This window comes from Microplitis demolitor, chromosome 1 (assembly GCF_026212275.2).
Source record: "Microplitis demolitor isolate Queensland-Clemson2020A chromosome 1, iyMicDemo2.1a, whole genome shotgun sequence".
NCBI lineage: Eukaryota > Metazoa > Arthropoda > Insecta > Hymenoptera > Braconidae > Microplitis > Microplitis demolitor.
Window position 1 is genome coordinate 21,841,604 of NC_068545.1, and position 19,452 is coordinate 21,861,055.

The window sequence follows — 19,452 nt, forward strand, 5'->3', positions numbered from 1 at the left end:
TAATAAATTTGGAAAAATTATCGTAAAACATGAAATAAAAAAAGGAAAATACACTTGATTTTATCAGCTATGATATATTTTTCACTCAATAAGACAACATATTTTTGTTAAAAAGTTATTTTAAAAAAGAGCGGTAAAAATAGCGTTTTTTGTTAATTTCAAAATTTCAAATCGTCATAATTTTTAAACAAATTGACCAATTTCTCTCATGTTTGAACTTAACCAAGATAATCATCTTTAGAATAAATGTGCGGTGTCAGGTCCGTTTAATATTATAGGTAATAGTCGCTATAACGCATGTTACATTGTATCTGTAAAATTTTGAACCAATGGCATTTTTGGAACCTACTCGACGACTTATGATAGATTATGGAAAAATTGTTTAAAAATTTCATAAAGAAGACATATGCAATAGTTTTCTATGACATCTACTAGTCATAAAAGTTTTGATTTGTTTTTGAGTCAAAAACGTCTTGCGTACATTTATATATATGTATATAGATAAATATATGGAGTTTCCGACAGATGTAACACAGTCTTTTTTTATTATTTCCTTTGAATTTCCGTTTTAAGTGACATATGAAGCTGCACTTCCGTTTCGACTCCCAGGCTAATGCGGAGGCTCAAAAGTAAGAAATAGAAGTAAAGGGAAATGACTTTACTTGTCTCTTTATTTCCGTTCTGTTTGCTGGTTTTGCACACAACACTATGTATGACTGATGTATATCCGACTCGTGGACTTTCGTGGACGATGAATAGAGTAAGAGTGAGGGTACATAAGAAAACAAAGACGAAAACACCGGAACTAAAACGGCCAAGTAGTAAAAGGGACCACTGATGGGGACTATACCATGAATGGGACAATAGCAATAGCTGAATCCTCACAACCCATCAGGATTACTATATTATGATGAACGGTAAAGTAAAATATGAACCAACCGAGTCACATTTCCGGATTGTAACGGCCACACCTGTCCCTTTATTTATTTACTTTACTTTTGGACCCTTAAATTTTACATATATCGTACAAATTTTTTTTTTCTTTTCTTTTAATTTTTAACTTCCGGTAAAGTCATACATTTTTTATAAAAATTTTTACTGATTTATTTTATCGACAAAATTAATAAAGTAAATAAATATTTGAATTTTTATAATTACGTTGATATTTTTAACAAAATTAAAATATGTTGCGTTCAAAAATATATAAAAGGAGAGACGAGAGAAGACAAGTGGCTGCTGGTGAGATTGGTCAATGGGGTAAGCTGTGTGACCTAGTTTGTCCCGGGGGTTGAATGAACGCACTGGCAGCTTTATAACAAGGGATGACGTCATAGCTGACCTGATTTTAAGTTTTCCTGTTGCAGTGTGACCTCGGTTTGAAGTTTTTCTCCCTTGTTTTCAATACGCCAATTTTTATCTGTGTCCTTATTTTTTTAGTTTGCTAATTTTTATCACCTCATTGTTTCTCGTCACTCTTGGCATAATTCCGCGTCTGTGTTTATATTTTGCATAGTAACAGATCACATTATTATCGTTAACGAATGGAGCCTAGAGTAGGCTGTCATGTTGATATATTATTATATATAGTAGTGAGATATATAACACGAAAGGAGCCGACCTGATGACCTATTCGTTTGGCCTCGACCTGCATAACTTTCCTCGTTAAAACCATGAATGAATTTTCCCCGACGACCTGGAAGATCGAACGACGCTTATAATAATAATATCATTCGTATAATATATTATGACATTGATATAAAAGTATTTAATAAATATATACGTATATGTCCATGACAACTTGATAATATTCGGAATAATTTTATGTACATTAACTTTTTTATTTTAATATTCGAATAACATTTTATCATCACATAAATTCCATTGTTATAAATTTTAATTACTAAAAAATTTAATTTTCAGGAAATTCTATTTATGGTAATAAAATTTTTTAAACACTAAATTATCAATGATTTTTTTTAGTACTTTCCCGCGGTAAAAATTCAAAATTAGAAAAAAAAAGTTATTTATTAGAATGCGATTGTAAAAAATCGTTTTTGCAACAGATGTTTTTGAAACCTGAGAAATCGTGTGATCAATACCTAGACTGGATTAAATTTTGAGGTCAATCAGATTAAACATTATCAGGTAATTTTAAAAATAAAACGTTTAATTATTTTTATTTTTAAACTCGATTAATTGTTATATTTAGTCTGATCTAAGATAAAATCTATTATGCCGATAGCTTGTTGTTTATTTCTTTGAGGTTTCGTTAATAGCAAATTTACAAAAATTATTACTTTTCAACTTTTTTAAATTTTCTGTTTTTTGTTGTATAAGATGTCAAATTTTTTTTAATACTTTATTAAATTACTATTTATTTTTTACTTTTCTCTATCTCTTCTCTCCTCATTTGGCCTTCAAATTTGTTGTACGTCTGACAATAAAAAAAAGTTATGACGTACTTGTATTTCAATTGTAGATGAAATCAATTACTTGATTTTTTTTTAAATATAATCAATTTTAAAAAATTGTTATTTACTTTTCAGGATTTAAATTTATTTAAATATTTAAATTTTGGAAAATTATAAGACAGAAAAAAAAGGTTTCATGGCACTAAAATTTTGACTCGTATCAAGAAAATTTTTTCTTGTCTCAAGAAATATTTTCGCAATATGAATTTAAGCAAAATTTTTTTAGGGCGGGAAAAAGTTCTTGAGACAAGAAATTATTTCCACTCCTAAGAAATTTTTTTTTATTTCATTTCATAGTAATTAATCGTTACAGAATCGCCTAATTGTCAATTGCCAAGTCGGATAAACTCCAAAAATTTTTTAAATTTTATTTTCGTTTACTCCAAAATTAATTGAGACTAAAATAGAAATTTTTAGAAAATTGTTTTTATGAAACAATTGATTTTTTATGAAGAAATTTTAAAAACTCACTTTTTATTTTGAAATTCATTTTTTATTTGGATTTAAAATTTATCAATTAAGTTACGAAAAATTTAGTAAAAAAAAAAAGTTATAGAAATTCGATGATTGGCTTTTTTATAAACTATATAAGAAAATCCGTAGATGTAACATCTTTCCACTATATTGTTTCCAATTAAAACCAATTCATTTCAATGGATTCTACGTCAATAGGAATGAATAGCACAAATTTTATTGAATCTTATAAATTACAGCTTCTATAGGTTTCAATACTTTTTTCAATCGACTTCAATATTTTTGAATAACCCATGATTTTCAAAGGTATTATTGATTATCATTAGAATTGCACTGTAAAAAAATCGGTGTTAAAATGGATATTTCAACACCAGTGTAGCGGTGTTAAAATGGTGTACATATATAGAGTAAATTAACTCTATTTGGAGTATGAGGGTGTGAGCATAAGTGTTTTCAAATTTCCAAAACAGAAAAAAAAAGATAATAATAATAATAATAATAATAATAATAATAATAATAATAATAATAATAATAATAATAATAATAATAATAATAATAATAATAATAATAATAATAATAATAATAATAATAATAATAATAATAATAATAATAATAATAATAATAATAATAATATTTCGTTAAAATTACGAAATTACCGTTAATTGAGATAAAAACAATTTTATTACCTATTAAATACGCAAGATTACTTTTATTGAACTGATAAAATTGCTCAAATTTTTTATCACATCACTTTGAATATTTAGGAACAATATTATAATTTTCTTTTATTATAACTCTGATATTTTTCATAGGGTAATAACTGATATAAAGATGATAAATTACACTGAGAAAATAATTTATTTGAGCCGAATAAATAAATTTATTTGACTGAAAAAAATCATTTATTTCATTCAAGTATATATTTGTTCACAATTAACAAATCTTTGTTGAAAAAAAATTTCAAATTAAGATTTGTTAACTATAAACAAATTACTGTTTCATTCAATTGAACCATATCTTTGTCTCAAATAAATACTAATTGGGTCCATTCAAATATGGGATTTTTATTTGCCTAAAACAAAACTTATTTGGCTCAAATAAATTGTTCTCTCAGTGTAATCATTGATAATTTTATTTTATTTTTCTTGCTAGTTTATTTTGTAAAGAGACTTGAATCATATAAAAATCTGTTTCCCATACTTTTTACAATAACATTAACATGCCATTGTGGGCAAATATTCTTTCGATTTCTCCAGAAATTGGTAAATCTGTCATATCATTAATTTTTGAAACAATAAAAATTTTTTTTCTGTATTTGAAATACGATTCGACTTCTGATATTTCAAAATTAAAACTTGTTTTTTTTTTAACATCGCTACTAGTGTTGTTTTAACATCATTTGCGCGGTTAAATTTAACACCAGAATAGCGTGGATTTACACCGTTTTTTTTTACGGTGTCTTCATTAAATAAATACTATAAAATTTTAATAAAATAAAAAATTATTTAAATGAAATAAAAATTTAATAATTTAAAAATTATAATTACACTCGACAGAAGAAAATCTATTCTGGGTCAAATAAGAAATAAAAAAACCCCAGACTCACAACGAAATTCTCTGATTTATTTCCAACTTTTTCATATTATTTATTTCTTGACATTTTTAGGTTTTTCCGCAATGTGGCCATAAGATGATTAGCCATAGATTTATGACGTAGATTTATTTTCGGTATATTTTTTCTCAAGATTTCGATAAATTTTATAAATAAAAAATTATTATTAATTATCATTTTAATCAAATATTAATATATTGTTTGTGCAAATAATTTATGAAATTTTTTATAAAAAAATAAAATTATAAAATAATAATTAAAAAATGTACTTTTATGATTTATAAATACATTTTTAATTATTCAGCACTTACTCTATTAAGTTGTTCAGTCATGGAAATAAGTGTATTTAAGTATAATATTTTAATTTTATGATAATGTTTCTCAGAGAAATATTTCGTTGCATTTAAATAATTAATAATCCCATCATTTGCTTCAACTTTAATGCTCCGTAGTGCTGTATGATTTTCTTCAAATTTAGTCCACTTGTTTTTAAGGCCATTCTTCAAGGGTGCCCCCCACTTTTTTTCCAAAAAATTTGGCGCCGCCGGGTGACCGGTAGCCGCACTAAAAAAAGTACTAGAGCTAAAAAAAATCATAATTAAATTAAAATCATTTAGAATAAGCAGATGCAAAAAATATAAATTTTATAATGAATAAAAAAATTAAGATTATTTTTTAAAATCATTAGTTAGTTTAAGAAAAATTTAAAAACTGAGATTGGAAAATAATATTTTCATTGACCTTGAACTGTCAATATCATTTATTTTATATGAGTAATTAAAAAATAATTTTAATATTTATCTAAAAAAGGCCAACGTACAAGTAATTTTAAAGACACGTAGAATATTAAAAAAATTACTTACAGTAATTATAAATACCCATTTGAGCGTAGTTTCTTTAATAAAATTCAGCATTATATTTGCCATTTAGTAACTTTTTATTTTGACAGATGTAAACATCAGGTCTGTATTATTTTGTAGGCGCGTGCAGGGCGCTCAAATACAGTAGCAGGAAAAAATAAATTGTTTAAGAATTCATTTCTTTCAGAAATAGTAATAATAAAATTTTATTTTGCACGCCTCGAACGCGAAACAGAGAGATTGTGCTTTAGAACGGACTTGTCAAGGTCAAGCGATTTTTTATTTATTGGTATCAATTAATTGAATTTCGTATCATTAAAAAAGTATTAAAAGAAGATATGTACCGTAGTTGTTTAATAATTGATTATTAATTTGATGAATCATAATTGATTTTAATATTAAATTTCGTTCGAACCCTTATGTGAAAATTTGAAAATAAAATAAATAAATAAATATTTTAATTTGTAAAAGTTCTGATCGTAAGAAATTATTGAAGATCAAAACCTTTCACAATAAATCAGAGAAAAAAAAGATACAGAAGTTAGCCGACGTCTAACTAAAAAAAAAATAATTAAATAATGAACACATAAATTTATGAAACAAATTACTTTATTATCTTATTAATTACTACAATTATTTTATCAATAAAAAATACGAATTAAAAAAAAAATTGTTTTCCATTTTAACAATTTATGAAATAATTACCATTACATCATTTAATAAATATATGTATATTATTTTTATATACAAATAAAAATACTTATCAATTAGTCAAATATAAATTACTTTTTTTTTATCAATATATCAATGAATCAAAATATACATATCAAATATCAAATAGATTTACAGCTAAAAAATTATAAAAATTTAAATAACATTTTATTTATTTATTTAATACTAATAAATAGGAATTACATAATTATGAATGAAAAGTATGACAATAAAATAATTATTTTGAAATAAAAAAAATAACGTTTTAAAAAAAACTCCTCAGGTACAAGTACAGCAAAATTTATTTAAAAAAAAAAATAAATAAATAATTAGATTTTTATTAAAATAATTCACTGCAGTAAATTCCTCAGAAGTTTAATTATATAACTTAAAAATAATGATATTTATATAAAAATCAGTTTATGTATAATTTATTATTCAATTGCTTTTTTTTTTTTAATTTTTGTATCGAAAAATCTGTACTAGGCTTTCATAAAAAAGTATGATTATTCTTTTGCCTCCAGATCAATCTTCGTCGCGCAATTTTTTTATTTATTCATATCGTTAATGAATAAATTTAAATAAAAAAAAAAAATTACAACTAATGATGATGACCAGTTGTCAGCAATGCAGGTAAAAATGATCCAATGACCAATGCTAATATCTCCTTAAACTTTAACCCTGATGTATTAATTGGTACACCTTCAGCGACTGGTAAATGTGAGTATGAATTATTATTTCTGGTCATTAATTCCGGTAGGACGTGGACTGTTGCGACATATAAAAATGTACCAGCGCTAAATAACATTGCCAAGCCTGTAGCATTAACATTACTCAATGTTTCTTTACCCTCCTTAAAAAAAAATTAAAAAAATGTATTTTTTATAAAGTTTAAATAATTAAATAAATTAATAATATATTTTTGTTATTAATATTAATTTAGTTTATATAACACGTCAATTTTTTTACGAATCACTGATTTAGATTTTATTTTTATATATATTTTACTTTATAATTTAGGTAATTTAAATAAAGTTACTCCATTTTATAATTTGCATTAATTTTTAATAAATTTAGTAGCAATTGTCGCGTCGTTACGTGAGGTTAAGATTACATATTTTAATTGATTAAATTGAAATATTTTTCGATCGAAAAAAAGAAAAAAAACAAAATTTAATTTATTATATATAAATTAAAGTATATCAAAAAATTTTAATATTTATTTTTATTTTAAATTCATGAAAATTAGGTCGTTGAGTTCGAATTAATTTTATTTATGAATTTTCAGATTTAAATATTTAAAAAATTACTGAAAATTTTATTCTATAAAAATTATAATAAAACTACTGTAGAATTAATTGATAAATTATATTTTTGTTCCAATAATTCTTCGATATCCTGCAACTTCTAAAAACTCACCTTTAATTATTAAAAAAAAATGCAATAAAGAAATGTTTTAAGTAAAATATATAATTAAATAATTTAATAATTTTTTTGTAAGAATTAATTATAAATAAATAAATAGTTAATATATTAAAATAACTAAAATTTAATATTTATAGAAAAAAATAAATTTTGAAAAGTGATTATTATTGAACTATTGATTCAATCATCGCATTTACGTCTTTACGAATTTATTGCCGTATTTTTATTAATAAATATAATTACTGAGGTGTGAGAAACTGTTAATGTTATTTCGTAAAGCTGCTACTGGGTAGAGACTTAAAATAGAATAGACTTTTAATTATTTAAAGTTATTTATCAGTAAAAATTTAGTTGAAAAGTTGACCTTACTGTTGTAATTTAATTGTACTTTGTTTGTGGCAGAGATATAAAAACGCTGATTTAATTTTGTTGACTCAATAAAAAAAAAATTTAATCTTAAGAAAATTCTTATCTTAATATCTTTTAATTCTTTAATCATCTTAATGAATATAATAATTACCTTTCCAATTCCAAAATATGTAACAAGTGCTAAACACGGAGCAGATAAAGAAAATACTAATAAATGCCGCCCTATTTTTTTTCTATCTACGCCTTCATGAAGAAGAAATGATACTAATCCAAATGCTGCTGGTGCCTATTAATAAAATTAATAAAGATATTTATTTTAATATAATATTATAGATATATATAATATATATATTAAATATAAGCAGGAGAAAAATTAAAAAATGCATTTTCAAATATTTCATAAATGTAAGTAAGATAAGAGACCCAGTACCCAATCAGGAAACTAGTACCTGATCACTCCTGTATTTCTATATCTATATTTACTAAATTTTAATAAATATAAATATACAAATGCATGGAGTAATCAGGTACTAGTTCCCTGATCAAGTACTAGGTATTTCCCCTTAGAATAAAAATAAAAAAATTCGTAAATCATCTCGTCTGCTAGATTTTTCAGTCATGCTACAATGACACATAAATAAATTACCTTGTGTAACATAATGGCAAGAAAAACAATAACTTCAACATCAGCTTGTGACGTTGTCGCAGCAGCACCCAAAGCAACACCATCAGCTGCTGCATGTACAACTAAACCTATAGTAGCAGTAACACTTTTTTCTTTACCACCGCTGCGTCTTGTTGAACATTGATCAACCAAAAGCATAAACACAAACCCTAATATTAGACTTATTCCTATCATACTGTGGAGGTCCGTTGTAACATCAGCAGTACCATCTAAATAAAGCAATAAATTTATTTATTTATTTATAATTATCAATATATATATAAAATTATTACCATGCCCAGTTGTTGGAGTATGACCCTCAACACTACCTGCGCCACTAAATAATGCACGAACACCTTCTGGAATAATGACAGCCAACGCTGTACCAACTAATAGACCAGCTCCTAAAACTGACACCAGCTGTAATTTGTCCTGCAAAATAAATTATTTTTTTAAATTATTTTAGTACTAACTATTAATTACCACATAAATACCTCAGACAAATTCATAACAAGTGGCAGGGATCCAGCAACATATGAACCCACTAACATAACCACTGCGAGGATCCATAGTACCAGTGTTTGATCCATCGTTTTTAAAATATACAGACCTAAGTTTCTCTATTACTTTTGCTATTCTTATTGCAGTTACTTTTATAAGTTTTAATAATTATTATAATTTAAAAAAATTTACGTGCCGCACTATAAATATTGCGGCAACTATGCTTATCTACAGCATGATAACTTTCTAAAAAACATTTTTGTTTAACCATTAATTGATGTAGACAGTTCGCATTGATGAAAGGTGATGGTGGATGCTAGCAGCTGGTGGTGCACTTGCTGGTTTTTTAAATCTGCTCACATCCAGACACGTATATAAAAAAAAAAGATATATAAATAAATATGGTTCACATGTGTGTGTAGTCACCATACCATAGTATACATACATATGTGAAGATTAGATTTTTCTTTTATCAGCTGAAATAAGTTCTGATTTTTACCGATAGATGCTCTAATAGTTTAAAATTAATTTTTAAAGCAAATGCACCAGCTATTAAAACTATAAAAAGTATAAACATTATAATTTATATGAGTGTGAGCTCATTAATATTCAGTTCTAGTAGATTTGTGACAATTTATAAATTTAAAATAAATAAATTAATTAATTAAAATAAAAAAATTTTTTAAAATGCGCGCACTGATTTTTAAAAATTCTAATTACGCACTTTAAAATTTTTATTCTACTTACATTTTATTTATGTATTCAAAAATTTTAAAATTGCCTATTGTTAGTTACATTCACACTTATTAATTTATTTTTTATCGCACTTTGAATCGAATCATTTGAAATTTTCCGAATTATTCATAAAATTTGGAATTATTGGAAAATTTATGGATAATTAAAAAATTTTATTTTGAATGACTTAACATTGTAATGATTTTTTAAATAATTCAAATTTTTGTCAGAGGTAAATAGAGCTTAGACACGGATATACGAAAAAATTATTTTAAAATTGGCTTATTTTAAAAACTAAGCTCTCCATTAAATATAAACTTATGTTGTGTCCTCTCGAAATGAAATAAAAATTTTGATTAAAATATATATGAAATTAAAAATTTGAATAAAAAGGTCAAGGATTTTTAATAGGATATAAATATATAATGATGTAATTAATAAAATTTATTTACTTCTCACATTTAATAATAAAAGTTATCCTCCTTAATGATAAATATTCTTATATAATAATTATATAATTAATATTAATAATTATAATAGGAAAGTAAATATATAAATTGTACTAATAGTAAATTTAGTAAACAAACTATGACCTCAACTAAATTTAAAATTATCAATTTTTTTTTTTTTCATTTTTTTTCTCGTTATTATTGCGAATCTAAAATATTAAATGCAAAATAACATTTATCGTTTTATTATATAAATATAATATTCTAATAATTAATAAACCAAAGGCGCCGAATACGTACACATATCAATCACGTATTACTTTTCGTATTGTGAATACGTAATTATTAATTACTATCAATACAATAGGCCATTCAATAATAATAATAATATTAATAATAATGTACTTGGAATTAAAGCTTACATGTAAGTTTGTGTTGAAAGAGATAATTATTATTATTTTTATGATTTATAATTTGAATTTGTTTTGTTTGTTTTCTTTTCCAAAATATACTGTATACAATATTTAACTTCACTTATAAATATATACAGTCATTGTGTGTGACGAGTACACATACTAGATTATGCCTTAATGAGACATAACATTGAGCAGTATGCGTACTCAATCTACCTCGTATATATTAATTAAAAAGATTAACCATGTTAATTATCATTAAACTTTTTGTTTGTTTTTTTTTTTTTTTTTTTTTTTTCATATATTATCTCACCAAACATTATTTCAGATTCATTAATAATTATTTATTTTTAATCCTAATTCTAGTGCTTCCGGTGTTCTATTATTACAATAGGTATCAATTTTAAATCAATACATACATTTTATTAATTGATTCTGTTGATTTTCATTTTTTCTTGTTTAAATAATAATTATTGTTGCAGGCGCCACGTTATGTCGTATTATAAATATGTACACAGTTTTTTAAATGATTAATTATTGATTACAATATAATTAATATTAATTGTGGGTTTTGTAGACATTATTTAATAAAGGAGATCTGTTAATTTTTTTTTTTTTTTTTTTTTAGGGGGTTAATCGGCATATACTATAAATTGCTGGTTATCAACATCAGCAACTTCCACTTGAACGAATTGAGGCTGTTGTAATTGGATTTGTGACACTTGTCTTCCAATAGCATTTCTCGATCTTTAAATATAAAAATATATTAATTAATATTTTAATTTAAAATAATAGTAAGGTAAGAGACTCAGTACTCAATCAGGGAACTAGTATCCGATTACTCATGTATTTGTATATCTATGGTTACTAAATATATCTATACAAATACACAGTTTGCGTAGCAAAAGATTTCTTGAATTTTTCCTCTAATGTCCATCAACTTCAGGCTTTTCCGTTTTTGACGACAATTTGTATACAACTTGTTGTACAATTTGACGTAAATTTACTACCAAAATTAGAATGCAAATTCACTTCAAAAGCTATATACAAATTGTCGTCAAAAACAGAAAATACCGAAGTTGACGGACATTTAAAGAAAAATTTAAGGAAACTTTTGTTAAGGTCTTTTTCTAGTAAAAAAAAAAAGTTGCCTCAAAATTGAGGAAAAATTAACCGCAAATTTTTCTATACAACGTTTGCTGTCAAATTGTCGGCAAATTCGGGCAGCTAATTTCGATAATTTTGAGCTCAAGTGGCTATTAGGGTACACGGAGTAATCGGGTACTAGTTCCCAGATCGGATACAGGATCTTTTACTTTAATAATAACATAAAAAAAAAACTTACTTCGCTTTAGCGTGTGTCAGTATATGCGATTTTAAATTGGTCGATTGAGCGAATTTTTTACTACATCCATCAAATGGACATACGTAAGGTCGGTCACCGGTATGAATTCTCACATGAGTTCTTAAATTAAAATCAAGACTGAATCGTTTTCCGCATCCCTCAAATGTGCATTGAAAAGGTTTCTCTCCAGTATGAACTAACTGATGCCTTTTCAATTTCGAACTTTCGACAAAGGCTTTACCACATTCCGCACATACATGAACACGTGGACCATGAGTGTGTAAATGTTTACGCATTGCGCTATTGTCGCGGAACATTTTGGTACATCCTTTGTGCGGACAGGCAATGGTGCGCTCGACGCCATCCATTGCCGGTGGTTTACGTACTTTTAATTTATGTCCAGGTCGTGCAAATTCAGCGAGTTGTTTTGGATCCGACAAGTCAAGTCCGGGCATACCATCGGACACTGAACTGCCAGAATGATTGAACTTGGTGTTACTCTTTCCGGTCATGTACTCGGAGTAATCTGGATCAGGCTCGGGGTTTGAGCCTTCATCTGGAACATCCACCAGGTGATGCGTCAATAGGACACTCCCTTTAACAGCAACAAACAAGCAAACCCAAAAAAAAGATATGGTATTGCTCATTTTTTTACTATTTTATTTTATTTATTATTTTTTTTTTTATGTATTTTAAAATAATAAATAGAATTTTAAAATAATTTATTAACCCTTCAAAAATTATTTTTATTGTGTAAAATATTCCTGATACTGAAACTAGCCGAATAATTTTTGAATTTTTTTAAAATAGCGATAAATTAAAAAAAAAATATTACAAAAAATTGCACCCATAGTTTTTTTAATTTTGTGCATGTGCATATTTTTAGTTTTTTTTTTTTAATTGAGTTGTTGAAAAAAAAAATTTGACAATTGTTAATTGACTGCTAACTTCAGGATACTAAATATTCAATTATTATTTGAAATTAATTAAAAAATTATAAATCGAATCTATTAATATTTACAACAATTAAATTGAATTATTGATAATATCGTAAATTAATGTTCATAAAAGTACAATCAGTAATTAGCAAATAATAAACAATATTACAAAACCATTATTTCAAAACGATACTGAAGTTAGCCGACGTCTTATAATTTTCAAATTTTTTTAAAAACGAAATTATAAAAAAAAATATTTGAAAAATTGCACTCACAGTTTTTTAAATTTTCTACATGTGCATATTTAAAATTTTTTTTTTTTTTGTAATTAATTTGTTGAAAAAATAAAATCGTAAAATTTTTAATTGTTCGCTAACTTCAAAATTACATTTTAAAATACGCGCGCATTCAAATTTATTTAAATAATAAATAAAATATTCAATTCTTTTAAATTACTGAGTAATTTAAAAAAATTTAAAACGGCCAGAGCTAAAATGAAATTTTTTTTCTTATAATTTTAAAAATACAAAAAGTTCTGGTTTCATTTACTTCAAATGAACATTGAAGGGTTAATTCAATTATTTTAAGTTAAATACTTTAAATAAAATAATTAATTTAAGTAATTAAATAAAAAATAATAATAATTAAGTATTTTGGTCTAGATACAATAATATAAATTCTAATAATAGATTTTATTAGTCACGAATACTTAAAGATTTGAAATGATGACATAAACGCGCCACATGGCGGTGCTAGTTGTTCATAGCAGAGGATTACATACAAAAGCAACCTTTGATATATTAAATACAATGAATATATTTAAAAATAAATCAACTTAATAATTTAGCGAGATAATTATATAAAGCGTAAAGATAAAGTATGAAAATTTTCGAGTATTATCTTATGAACAAATTGAATTACAAAAAAAGACTGTAATGATGAATTAAAAGGCGTAAAAAAAATAGATAAGGTGGTAAATCGAGTGGTCTTTGTTTCGGAAAACAGCATGCTGGGGACCGCCATGGCCGCCATTAACAATGGCCGCGGTTTGTCTTAAAAAGAAGCCATTTTCAAAATATGGCTGCGCCCTGCTAAATAATAATGGCGTTGACTCGATCAAAACAAACAACACGTACTGTCAAAAAAACAAACCTTTACATTTAAATACTTTGCTAAATATTTATAATTATTGTAACAATCTACATGTGGTGAGTTTCGTTATTGATCAGAGCGCACCGGAAGTGCGTACTAATGTGTGTTTAAGAGCCAATACATAAAACGCGTATCTCAAAACATTGAAAGTAAAAAATAATTTACTGAGTGTGAAAAAAAAATGATAAGGTGCTAACTAGGGTAAATAAAAGTATAAAGAAATATAGTAAAAAATCTAATAGTAAATAAAATTTACCATCATCAGTTCCAGATGCCCACATTGTCACCGAAAATTCACCTTCCAGAGTCTTGATTTGAACCTGTTTCTGCTCCCACTTTCTAGCTTTAGTTTCCGTACCCATATCACTAAATATCGCGTGATCTTGTGAACGAAATCGCGTATTACCAGATTTTCGTGTTTTTTTATTTGTTTTCCGCGATGGTCCAGGACTTGATTCAACATAAATATCGTTATCGGGTACTGGTATTTGATCGTAAACGCTCAATGGATCACCACCAACAATTTCCTCTTGGGTTTGTAAAATAATTTCTTCACGTCCTGGTTCTGGGAGTGGTTGTAATGATATTATTGGCTGTCCATCGTCACCTTCAATTGTCGTTTCAACTGTTTCACAGGGTATTTCAACGGGTATTGTCTCTATTTCAACTTCTTGTATGTCCGGTTGGATTTCTACTTCAGTTATTATGTCCGAAGACGCCATATTAATATCCGCTGACGACGCCATATTACTAATCAAAATGGCTTGCTAACTCAACACACTCTCGTGCAACTGGACTGACAACTTTTTCCCCTTCTCTCGTCTTGATCAATAATCCCCACGACATCTTGCGGAAAATATCTAACAATTATTTTTATTGTCTATCCTCTTCTAATTTTTGTTACCGACAATTGACATCTTCATTTTCTTCCTTCAATGTCAATTATAAATTACTAAAAAAAACTAAAGATGGCGGTTATTAATCGATTTTTAAAATTAAAAAATAAATGAGTGAATGTAGCAGACATTAGACAAATTTTAAATTATCAATAAATATAATAAATAAATTAAAAAATTAATGACAATAAAGTTAGCAGACATTTAAAAATTTTTCGATTTTTTTTAACAAAAAAATTAATATTTTGAAAAATTGCACGTATAGTTTATGAAATTTTTGACATGTGTATTTTTTTAGAAATATTTTATTTTCATTATTTATCTGTTAAAAAAAATTTTTAATTTTAAATGTCTGCTAACTCTACTATCATAAAAAATTAAATTTAAAAAAAATTGACATTTAGAAGATTTTGAAATTAATAATTTCATTTTTTATAAATTTTATTTGTTTAATTATTTATTTCATTTATTTATAATTTAAAAATTGTCTGATGTCTGCTACATTAATGAAATAAAGAAAGTGAATAAGTGTGAATTTAGCAGACGAGTTAATTTATAAATTTTAAATAATGAAATTTAAAAAAAGGCGCGTACCGATTTTTAAAAATTTTAAGTACGAATTAAAAAATTTTTATTCTATTTATATTTTATTGATTTATTTAAAAATTTTAAAAACTGCCAATCGTCAGATGAGTGTGAATGTAACTGATAAGTGAGAATTTTTTAAAGTATAGAATAAATAAATAAAACGTAAGTAGAATACAAATTTAAAAAATGCGTATTTAAATTATTGAAAAATCAGAACGCGCATTTTTTTAAATTTCACAATTGTAATTGATTTATTTACTTATTTAAAATTCATAAAATTTCTCATGTCTGCCACATTCATACTCATAATTGTCAGCTACATTCACACTCTAGAAAGTGATGATCCTGAAGTTAGCTGACAATCAATTTTCGAATTTTTATTTAAGAATGTAATTTGAAAAATAAACAAAATTAAAAATATTCGGATGTAGAAAATTTTAAAAACTGTAAGTGAAATTATTTGAAATATTTTTTTTTAAATTCGTTGTTTTTAAAAAAAATGATCAAATTATTAGACTACGGCTGATTTCAGTATCATAGAAAGTGAACAAGTAGAAAGTCTCGGGAATAAAATCAGCGAATAAAATCAATGCTTACGTACTTTCATATTTTATATTTTCTTTTTTATTTAATCTACTAATTAAAATTTATTTAATTTTTAATTAAATATAATTATTACCAAAGAAATTATAGTAACAATAATGTAGTCAATGAAAAAACCAATTTATTTTCTACATAACATGTAATTTTATGACGCAAGTAGAATATTTTATAATTTGTCAGACAGTAAGTAAATTTAATTATATTAATAATACTAATAATACTAATATATTAATTTGATGTTATTACTAATTTAATAAATGGATAAAATTAATTGTATTGAATTATTTGATTTCAGGTAAACAAAATAATGAAAATATTAAATTTAAAAAAATTAACGATAGCACGTTGGACGATATTTGTACCACTGATTATTTATATGAGTTTGTTGTATATTAAATATAACAGAAATATGAGATTAAAAAGTCCGGATGAAATGGATGAGGATGCTGGGATACAGAATTTATTTTCTGAGCTGGAATCGGTGTCATTAAAAAATTTTAAAGATAGTAATGTAAATATTGAAAAATCTATTATTAAAAGCTTCAATTTTAATAATAATGAAGATAATGTTGAACTTGAGATTCATGATAATCCAAGATTATTGTTGGAGAATATATTCAGTAAAGCAGATGTTGATGAAAATCGAGAATTAGATATTCAGGAAGTTGCCAAGTGGATTCACAGTAAAATAATCCAACATATTGATCGAGCGATGCGTGATAATGTGGGTTTATTTAGTATTATTGACATCAATCCTCGTAATGGTAAATATTGATTGTAATTATTTATTTATTTAATTCAATTTACGACAATCAGTTTTGGTGACTAATTTTTTTCTTTCATATCAACATATTTTGAAGAATCACTCATATACTTTTTCGCTTTCAATATTATATTATTCATGAATTACCTTCTTTGATGCGGGTTTATTGTTCCAACAACAAAAATGAATTAAAATCGTAATAAAGTTTATCATTTACTTTTTTGCGCGTATAAATTTAAAGAAAAACATATTACATCATGTTTCTTACATGAGTATTATCACGCAGAATCAAATAGAGCAGTAACTTTTTCACAACTGTCGAAAACAAGGAAAGGAATCCACCAAAGAAGTTGATATCAGTAGAGTGTTGATTTACCAGTCCAGCAATCCTATTTCTGGGTCCATAGACATCATTTTTACCTGACCAATCAACCAATAGTAGTCTTCTCTTTGTTAGGTCATTCCTTGAGCTAATAAAGCCAAAATCAGCCAGAATTTCAGGCACATAATTAAACAAAGTATAAGATGCTAATTAGGGTGTGTTATTTTAGAGCAACTTTTTTTTACAACGCACTACTAGCTTCTATATTTGCAGGAAGGTACATTAAGATGTTTGTTGAAATTACAACAGAAGGCTGATTGTGATTTTCTATTTTCCATTTAAATAACATGGGAAAAAAAATTTTGTTTGGCATTTTATACCTCGGTAATAGCGTAGTTTATAAATCTACCTAGGATAGATTTATGTAGGGAATTTAACGATCTACAAAACTTTCTTTTTTTTTTTTTTAAATTATTAATTTTTACAGCAGGAAATTTAAAAATAAGCGTTGAGCTGTGGCAGTAATAGTTAAATTAAAAATATTTATTGTTATTGCAGGTGATATTTCTTGGGATGAATATCATGCGTATTTTTTACGATTACATGGATTTTCAGATTTATATATTAAATCACATAATAAAAAACATTCCGAGCTAACGAGAACACTTAAAGAAAGTATTATGAGAGATCGAGCACGTTGGATTGAAGCTGCGCGAACTGATCCAGATAAATTAACGCTAGATGAGTTTCTCGCTTTCACTCATCCCGAAAGTAGTCATCGTGCGCTTCTACAAATGGTTGATGATTTATTTGAAAAATTCGGTTACTATTATTGCCATAATTTTTCTTATTATTACTATGATAGTAATTTTAATTAGAAATTTAAAATCTTTTTACTCATAATTATTAATAGATCGTGATGGAGATGAAGAGTTAACAGAAAATGAATTTGCTGATCTACCTATTGATGGAATGGGTCTGGATTTACGTGAAGATACACCAGAACCTATAGGTGGTAGTGAAGGACGTAGACAAGAATTTCAGTATCTTATTGATAAAAATAAAGATGGCAAAGCTGATCGTAGCGAGTTATTGGTAAATACTTATTTATTTATTTATTAAATAATAAATAAATAAATAATATAAATATTGATTATTATTATAGATGTATATTGATCCAAAAAATCCAAGACACGCGATACAAGAAGCACAACATTTAATAGATCTCGCTGATATTGATCACAATAAAAAGTTAAGTTTATCAGAAGTATTAAGCAAAACGGATTTATTTTTAGGAAGCAAAATGGTCGATACGGAAAAAAGTTTTCATGATGAGTTTTGATAAATATCGATTGATAATTAATCAATATATTAAATATTTATAGATTTAAATAACGTATTTTTAAAATAATCATCAGCTGCAGTATTAATTAACCCTCGGTCCGTCACGCGGTCCCGCCATTCATTCGTCGCGCCGATGTTGCCAATTATCATAACTATGATTTTTCAAAATTAAAATCACACAAGATACCACTAAAAAATTGTAATTTTTTTTAGAATTTTTTTACTAAATTAAAATAATTATTATTCATTCATTCGATACTTGAAAGTATGATAGAAGAACACATGAAATTTCAAGAGACTAAAAAATTTATTTTCTTTTTAAATAATCTTTTAATAAAATTGCGGTGCTGCGCTCATAGCGCGACGGACGAAAGTATAATTTAATTTAAAATAGAACTAATAAATTATAGTTTTTTTTAGAAAACGTCTGTGATAGTCGATACTACATTATAATTAAAAAGCAATTACACCAGTATTTTTTTAAATAACGCACATTCATTAAAAATAATTATATCACCTATTAATATCACAATATTGTACCTTGAATACCGAAAAATTAAAATTTTAATATTTATTGTACTAGCGGGTAATCGGAATGATCGAATTTATAATCAAACACTTTTGTATTTAATCACAAATTTTTATATACAATATTAATATATATATAATAGACTTTTTTTTATTAATATATACATAGTTTTTTTTATTTAACTTATTGATCAATCAGTGACAATAAATTGTATTAAATATCCGATTTTAGGTAATATTAAATACAAAATATTTATTTGACGTCTATAAAATATAGTATTTCATTTCG

The 19,452-nt window shown here is 25.5% G+C and overlaps 3 protein-coding genes and 1 long non-coding RNA gene across 5 annotated transcripts; 1 reads left to right on the top strand and 3 right to left on the bottom strand.

Annotated features, from left to right (window-relative positions):
* Nucleotides 1-1,393: 1,393 nt before the first annotated feature.
* LOC103576422 (uncharacterized) lies at nucleotides 1,394-5,533 on the bottom strand. Its single transcript, XR_549369.1, has 3 exons — nucleotides 5,421-5,533; nucleotides 4,869-5,139; nucleotides 1,394-1,693 (listed from the first exon to the last, which is right to left on the bottom strand). It is a non-coding gene; the product is annotated as an uncharacterized LOC103576422 (long non-coding RNA).
* Nucleotides 5,534-6,282: 749 nt separating this feature from the next.
* Nucleotides 6,283-9,506, bottom strand: LOC103576421 (zinc transporter ZIP9). Its single transcript, XM_008556628.3, has 5 exons — nucleotides 9,081-9,506; nucleotides 8,880-9,018; nucleotides 8,569-8,816; nucleotides 8,074-8,208; nucleotides 6,283-6,981 (listed from the first exon to the last, which is right to left on the bottom strand). Exons 1-5 carry the CDS (start codon nucleotides 9,174-9,176, stop codon nucleotides 6,730-6,732), a joined length of 870 nt encoding a protein of 289 aa, XP_008554850.1. The 5' UTR covers nucleotides 9,177-9,506; the 3' UTR covers nucleotides 6,283-6,729.
* Nucleotides 9,507-10,500: 994 nt separating this feature from the next.
* Nucleotides 10,501-15,074, bottom strand: LOC103576420 (transcriptional repressor protein YY1). Of its 2 annotated transcripts, none has more exons than XM_008556627.3 (3): nucleotides 14,376-15,074; nucleotides 12,030-12,585; nucleotides 10,501-11,431 (listed from the first exon to the last, which is right to left on the bottom strand). In XM_008556627.3, exons 1-3 carry the CDS (start codon nucleotides 14,863-14,865, stop codon nucleotides 11,317-11,319), a joined length of 1,161 nt encoding a protein of 386 aa, XP_008554849.1. In that variant the 5' UTR covers nucleotides 14,866-15,074; the 3' UTR covers nucleotides 10,501-11,316. The 2 variants fall into 2 exon arrangements, with proteins under 2 accessions (XP_008554849.1, XP_008554848.1); XM_008556626.3 differs by having other exon boundaries at nucleotides 12,030-12,624; nucleotides 14,376-15,073.
* LOC103576419 (45 kDa calcium-binding protein) lies at nucleotides 13,630-19,389 on the top strand. The gene is made up of 6 exons (XM_008556625.3): nucleotides 13,630-14,320; nucleotides 16,288-16,389; nucleotides 16,502-16,970; nucleotides 17,850-18,113; nucleotides 18,205-18,386; nucleotides 18,457-19,389. The coding sequence occupies exons 2-6, from the start codon at nucleotides 16,354-16,356 to the stop codon at nucleotides 18,631-18,633; spliced, it is 1,128 nt and encodes a 375-aa protein (XP_008554847.1). The 5' UTR covers nucleotides 13,630-14,320; nucleotides 16,288-16,353; the 3' UTR covers nucleotides 18,634-19,389.
* Nucleotides 19,390-19,452: the final 63 nt, after the last annotated feature.